The 7,293-nt window shown below is 37.2% G+C and overlaps 1 protein-coding gene across 1 annotated transcript in view; it reads left to right on the top strand.

The window, feature by feature from the left end:
- Window positions 1-6,150, top strand: part of LOC107583662 (cytospin-A-like) — a 16,101-nt gene extending 9,951 nt beyond the window's left edge. The window contains exons 5-10 of the mRNA XM_016269944.1: window positions 1,625-2,004; window positions 3,561-3,645; window positions 3,737-3,793; window positions 4,151-4,267; window positions 4,350-4,409; window positions 4,888-6,150. Of these exons, the coding sequence (XP_016125430.1) occupies window positions 1,625-2,004; window positions 3,561-3,645; window positions 3,737-3,793; window positions 4,151-4,267; window positions 4,350-4,409; window positions 4,888-4,977 (789 nt within the window). The 3' untranslated portion in view covers window positions 4,978-6,150. The remainder of the gene's footprint in view (window positions 1-1,624; window positions 2,005-3,560; window positions 3,646-3,736; window positions 3,794-4,150; window positions 4,268-4,349; window positions 4,410-4,887) is intronic.
- Window positions 6,151-7,293: the final 1,143 nt, after the last annotated feature.

Genomic DNA, 7,293 nt, shown 5'->3' with positions numbered 1-7,293 from the left:
GCTGACGAGATGTGAGACGTGTGGATCCATCTGCAAGCTTTTAATAGAGAGACGTGGTAAACAGGCAGGGTCAAACAATGGCAAACAGGTATATGGCGGGCAAAACACAAGAATAGTCCTAGGGCTAGCATAGGTCACCGATCGGCAGACAGAATCACAGGGGCGAGACGAGAGGGGAAAAAAAAACAGGAAAACAGGCAAAGATCAAAACAAGGAAACCACGGAGACTCGGAAAGGGGTACAGGCTAAACAATACTCCGCAGAGAAAGGTGGTTAGAGTGGGTGTTATATAGTGAATGAGGTAATTAGAAACAGCTGTGTGCAATGAGTGCAATCAGGGCAGTGTGCAAATTGTGCAAAGAATGATGGGAAATGTAGTCCGGGGTGCTATGCAACAGTTTGTGTAGTGCGAGAGTCAATGTAATGGAAAGGGTGACATCTGGTGGTGAATAAACGGAAGTCCATGAACCGAATTCGTGACAGTCAACAATCTCTCTCGCTCTGCTGGACATTGCTAAAATGCTAAAACCCATCTGCTAATAATGACTATACTCACAAAGCACAAAATATGTTATGGGTGTGTGTGTGTTTGATCGGTGGTGGTGGGTCCCTTCATCTGCAGCTTTTGTTTCAATCTTACACACACACATTATGAACGTAAGAAGCTGACGGATCAGTTCCAGATGGACTGAGCTGAATGCAGGAGTCACACGCTGGCTTTGGGTTCGGCTGGAAAAAGCTTTCCAAAGTGTATTAGACCATTGTGTCAGACGCACTTGTCTGTGGGCGCTTTTCTGTGTGTGTAGTCGAGTGTAGCGATTATGTAGTGTGTATGTGTGTGCGAGGGGTTGTCAAGTAGGGTGAGAGAGTCGCACTCTATCCACCCCCACACACACTACGAAAGCCCTAAAGAAGAGCAACAACTTCTTATCATCATGGGTGTGGTACTTCCTTAGAAATCCCACTGAGTCAATGAGCTGATGTCTAAAACATCACCACTGTCCAGAGAGAGAGAGAGGGAGGTGGGGTCAGTTTCTGTCCTGTTCGGATGACTGGAAAGCTATGAGTGTGAGCAGAGAGAAAGACAGAATTTAATGACTTTAACAAGGTTGGGTGATTGCCAACATGTGTTAATGCTGTTGCACTCCGTTCTTATTCATCAATACAATGAAGTGTCTTTTCAGAGCAAATGGTTCAGGAATTAAACCGGCTAATAGGAAAAGCTTTCTTTTGCATCATAAGGTAAAATGCTTGAAAATCCCTCCTGTGACAGACCATTCTTATTATGAAGTCATTGAGGATGTGTTATATCACTAGTAATAATCACATAGACTCACAGCTGAGTTACAACTCTATCCAAGAGGAAAACATTCATATCCTCGGTCTACTGCTCTGCTCTGAAAGACCAGAGACCCACTTCCTCTTAGTAATACTGTCTGTTTTGGAATAAAGACACCTTGAGGACCAGGTTTTTTTGGCATGTGTGAACAGCAGTGTTCCCATTAAATTGGTATATATATTTGAATAAATTGTGTATATTTTATTATAAAACATTTAATTAAAAGATTTATTGTTCTTATATTTACATACCAATTAATATGACTATTGTTATCTCATTCTGTAGGCAGAACGTGAGGAGTGGCAGCAATTCCAGGCTGACCTGAAGGTGGCGCTAGTGGTTTCAGACAGACTGAGGGCAGAAGCTGAGGAAGAGCTAGGTACTTTAAGAGCAGCAAGGCAGGACCTGGGCACACAGCTAGCCAATGCCTTGCAGGGTCGCCGGGAGGTCGAAAGTCAGTTGGAGAGCCTCAGAGTTGAGCTGGAGCAGAGCAAGCAGAAACTGAAGCAGGTCACAGGCAGCCACCAGGGGGCGCCAGCAATGAGGGGCCTAGAGAGACAAGTGGAGGGTTATGGGAAGAGAACTGGACCCGAAGATCAACTGTGGACAGATGAAATGAAGGGAAAAAGAGAAATGCGCATCTCTGGTACTACAGAGAGGTCAAGGTGAGTGTTATCCAGTTATGTCAAAAATTGCCAAAAATAAATCCTATACATACAGTGGTGGCCAAAATTATTAGAACACTAGTATTTTCATCAGCTAAATAAAAAAAGGTTTTAAGTCAGTTATTTCTATCTTTTGCTGTAGTGTGTTAGTAGGAAATATCAGTTTACATTTCCAAACATTAATTTTGCCATTAATTGTAATAATGCAGTGAGATTTTTGTCTGACAACAGCCAGTGCTCCACACAGAGATCTGATCTGATCATCATCCAGTTCTTGAAACATCTTGGAGATGTTGCCACAGTTCTTCTGGATTTAGTCTGTCTCAGTTTGTTCTGTTTCTTCATGTCACTCCAGACAGACTGGATGATGATCTCTGTGTGGAGCACTTGCTGTTGTCAGACAAAAATCTCACTGGATTATTACAATTAATGGCAAAATGAATGTTTGGAAATGTAAACTGATATTTCCCACTGACACACTACAGCAAAAGATATAAATAACTGGCTTAAAAACGTTTTTTATCTGGTGAAAAATGAAAATACTAATGTTCTAATAATCTTGGCCGTCACTGTACAAAGGCTCAAATTTTGAGATTGGATAAATGCACAATATAAACATTTAATGTAAAATATACCGGTAATACAACTAACTTACAACAATGTGCAGTATTGCTGATCTTTTGTAACGATAGTTAATACTAATGCATTTTCATTGTCAGTTCATGTCAGCTGTGGTCCATTAAATAATATGAACAAATACATCTTTTGATTTTAAGAATTTATTAGTGAAAGTTGATATTAATGTGAACATAAAGGTCAATGTGTTAGAAATATTTTTCATTGTTAATTCGTGTTTGCTAATGTAGTTAACTAATGTTACCAAATGTAACCTTATTGTAAAGTGTTAACAATATACTTTACAATATTATGATTGATAGTGCAAATGTCTATATCTTTTAGCTGCCTTTTCTCTGTATTTTAAATGAGTGTTTGGATGGAGTTTCCGTTAATAGCAGCTTTGTTTTGGAATGAATCTGTTGAGTGAATGATTGAATAATTGAATGAATCACTCAGTACTCTAACAGATGCTCACTCATCACTACCTACTGATGTAATTATGGAACACTCACAGAATAAATAAGTTTCTTGTTGATCTGAATCAAAAGATTAAAGTCTATTATATGAATCATGGGACATGTACTAGTTTGGAAATCAAGGTAATGGACCTGGTACATCTGAACATGTAAGAGTGAAGTCAATTCCTCTGTATGGAATCAATTTCCACCTTTGGAATCTAAAGTACTCTTGATTCCCAACGGAATCAAAGAATGGATTCTGATTCAGTCTGATTCATGTTTGTCTGTTCATCCAGTGAGTTCCATCAAGAAATCATTGTGAAGCAGAGCACAGTCGATGCATGCCTTAGACATATGCGATTTGTCCAATAGACAACATCGTTTAGTGATTCTAAATGATTCATTGTTTACAGTCCACAGTCTGTCAAAGAGACAGTGTGACCCATGTTAATTTCATGGATCATTCCATCATTTTTGCAGGAGCCTGTGCCGGCTGCCCTCAGATTGCCCTGATGTTGTTGTAAATGGTACTTATCAACCTTCCGTTACTATGACAACAGTATCTGTGAGTAGAAAAACAAATATTTGGATATTTATGATTATGTATCTAAAATATTTAACAGTAAAAATTAGTAAACAGTGTCTAATAACTTCAGACTTCTAAGAGCAAGACTCAAGCAGTAAGTTTAGACCAACAGAACAACAAGACCATATATATATATATATATATATATATATCACAGTTTTTACTGTATTTTGATCAAATACATGCAGCCTTGGACAAAAGATACTTCTTTCATAAGCATTTTGAACTGTATTGGTTATGTATATTCTGTTGTGTTTATCTGTGAAATAATAGGGAATTTTTTTGCTTACTATGTAGAATATATATATATATATACTGTATATATATTATGGATCAAAACATTTCATCAAAGTTGTCCTAAAACCAAAATGTCTTAGAACAACTTTGATGAAATTTTTTTGATCCACTTCAAATGTTGACTACTGTATATCTAGAGTATCTGCCTGTCTCTGTCTTATTTTGCTGCTTCCTGTCTTTCTTTCAGAATATTGAGATCACTAATTTCAGCAGTTGCTGGGTGGATGGTTTGGCCTTTTGTGCTATTTACCACAGTTACCTCCCCTCTCATATACCATATGACAAACTCAGTCCAGAGAATAAGGTAATACAAACTTCATATGCATGACTTACATGCAAACATATTAACATAAGGGTTATGATAATGGTGATGATTTTATCCACAGAAAGAGAATCTCACTCTTGCATTCCAGACTGGAGAAGGTTTTGGAATCTCTGCATCACTGGTGCGTGAACTTGAGTTTTTTTCTAAACAGTTGTATTTAATTTCATAACTCAATCATTTAATTACTGCACCATGATTCAGCCACCAAACAAATCAAGCAATGCACTATTAATTAGTTCCAGCTTGAATTAAAAAAAACATCTGTCAGATATTGGTGCTGACTTCAGATGAGAATGAGAAACTTGACAGGCAAGATGTGAAAATGACTCAATCATGATTGAATAGACATGTGAATAACTTAGATATGATTGATTAGATATGTAATTGGCTCAGAAATGACTGGCTAAACATAAGAATTACTCAGACATGACTGACTGGATATGTAAATGCCTCAGACATGATTGGCTGATATGATAATGACACAATCAGGATTCAAAAAATAACTCAAACATGATTCATGGAAATTAATCAAATATGACTATTAGTATGATTTCGTGTGGTTGTTAATTTCTGACTAATGTTTCATTGTGGTTCCTCAGACGGTGGAGGAGATGCTAAAAGAAGAAGCACCGGACTGGCACAGAGTTCTGGAATACGTAGAGAGCCTCTACCGCCACTTTGAGATGTAAGACTGTGAATATATACACGTCCTGATCATTTATACCGTGATCACGAATGCTTTCAAAATTCCACCACAGCAACAGTATATTCTCAGAGGGGAGCACACAACTTCAAGCAACCTTAAAGTAGACCTGAAAGTTCATCTTTAGCTGTTGGTCTGCGATCAGATTTTTTAAAGTAACTAAGAGGTTTGTATTAGAAAAGGTTTTGCTGGTTAGCATGGCCTGCTAACACTGCCACATATTCTGATTTCTTGCAAGCAACAAATTAATTGCTTGTTTCATTATATTATATTGAAGAGCTGTCAAATGGACTTAAGGGCTTGTGACTATGTGCTCTCTTGATGTGCCATTGACCAATCAGCATTTACAGCTGAGGTGATTAGCTCAAAATTGTTTGTGCCAAGAACTGAGAGCCCGAAAAGGAAGCAAGCAGGTTGCTTACTTCTGGGGATCCTGCACTAATTTTGCATTCACACCACTGAGATGAGCTGGAATGCTATTGAATAGCTTGTCCTAGTATTATAGATCTCCTGAGAAAGGCTGGAGTGTCCGTGTAAAGTAGGGTTTTGAGTTGGATGAGGAGTGTCCATCAAAATGACTGTTTTGTTTGTTATTGCTGCTTTCTGCCCTCTGTTGGTTTTCATTTGGTATTGCAGTTTCAATTTGTTGTTTGTCATTTTGCTCTTTTTTATTCAGATTCTCATACAGTAAGACCTGGACTACAGTATAAATCTCAAATCACAGAAATCATTACTCTTGTATGTGTGCCATGTTTTTTCGCTGTGATCTGATTAAGGAACCGAGCTGATTCATTCAGCAGCTGTAATATCATCCTGTTTTGTTATCTTTGAGCCCCAAAACCATCATTGATACTCTGACACCAAAGTACCATTAGTGTGATGCATATATTAAAGGAAAATAAGATTCCAAAGACAAGCATTAATAAATCAATGTTTTGTTTTTACTGTTTAGCTCTGTTTTTCTTAATGCGCATTCAGACGTGTAGTTTTCCCTGACAAATCCGTGAGGCTTTGGCAAGCCTGTTTACGTGAGAATGTGTAGGAAAACTGTTGGACTAAAGGAAAATATTCATGAATTTGAAAGGGACATTTAGGCATCATAGATTCAACAGCCTCGAATGTCAGTGGCTGCGCAAAATTATTCTGGCACAAAAATGTACACACAAAATTGTTTCTCCATTCTCTCTGTCACTGTTAGAAATGTATTCCTATTTATGTTTCTATTCCTAATTTCAGTTTTAGTGGTTTAAAGACGTGGTCTTTGATATATGGAAGTTCCTGTTTTAAAATAACCGAACAAAAACCAGTTGACTGACATATGTTTATTGTATTCAACCACTTAAATACCATAGGGGACAGACACGTCATAATGAAAGTTGTGAAAGTTATGTGCCTGAGGGAAAATATTTATCCAATGAAGATGTACATTTTCCATAACAAAAGTTTCTTGGAGAAGGCTTGATTAATCTAAGTCGTTCTTAGTGTTGGTACTGTACATAAATATATATTACTTAGTTAAATGTCTTCTAGTGCACTCCCTCCTTATTTATATTGGCTTGTATTGGTCTTCATACCGGACACTGATCTCCTTCTAGTCGCTATTTAAAAAAAATCTGCATGAAAGAATACTGTTGTAATAAATAAATAATAACAAGAAATAAATACATACATACTTGAACCGTATTTTACCATATATTAAAGGAAAATAAGATTCCAAAGACAAGCATTAATAAATCAATGTTTTGTTTTTACTGTTTAGCTCTGTTTTTCTTAATGCGCATTCAGACGTGTAGTTTTCCCTGACAAATCCGTGAGGCTTTGGCAAGCCTGTTTACGTGAGAATGTGTAGGAAAACTGTTGGACTAAAGGAAAATATTCATGAATTTGAAAGGGACATTTAGGCATCATAGATTCAACAGCCTCGAATGTCAGTGGCTGCGCAAAATTATTCTGGCACAAAAATGTACACACAAAATTGTTTCTCCATTCTCTCTGTCACTGTTAGAAATGTATTCCTATTTATGTTTCTATTCCTAATTTCAGTTTTAGTGGTTTAAAGACGTGGTCTTTGATATATGGAAGTTCCTGTTTTAAAATAACCGAACAAAAACCAGTTGACTGACATATGTTTATTGTATTCAACCACTTAAATACCATAGGGGACAGACACGTCATAATGAAAGTTGTGAAAGTTATGTGCCTGAGGGAAAATATTTATCCAATGAAGATGTACATTTTCCATAACAAAAGTTTCTTGGAGAAGGCTTGATTAATCTCAGTCGTTCTTAATGTTGGTACTGTA

The sequence above is a fragment of the Sinocyclocheilus grahami genome, unplaced genomic scaffold (genome assembly GCF_001515645.1).
Source record: "Sinocyclocheilus grahami isolate Dianchi unplaced genomic scaffold, SAMN03320097.WGS_v1.1 scaffold54.1, whole genome shotgun sequence".
In the NCBI taxonomy this organism is placed as follows: domain Eukaryota; kingdom Metazoa; phylum Chordata; class Actinopteri; order Cypriniformes; family Cyprinidae; genus Sinocyclocheilus; species Sinocyclocheilus grahami.
The sequence above is the reverse complement of the archived record's forward strand: the minus strand, read 5'-3'. Positions and strand labels throughout refer to the sequence as shown.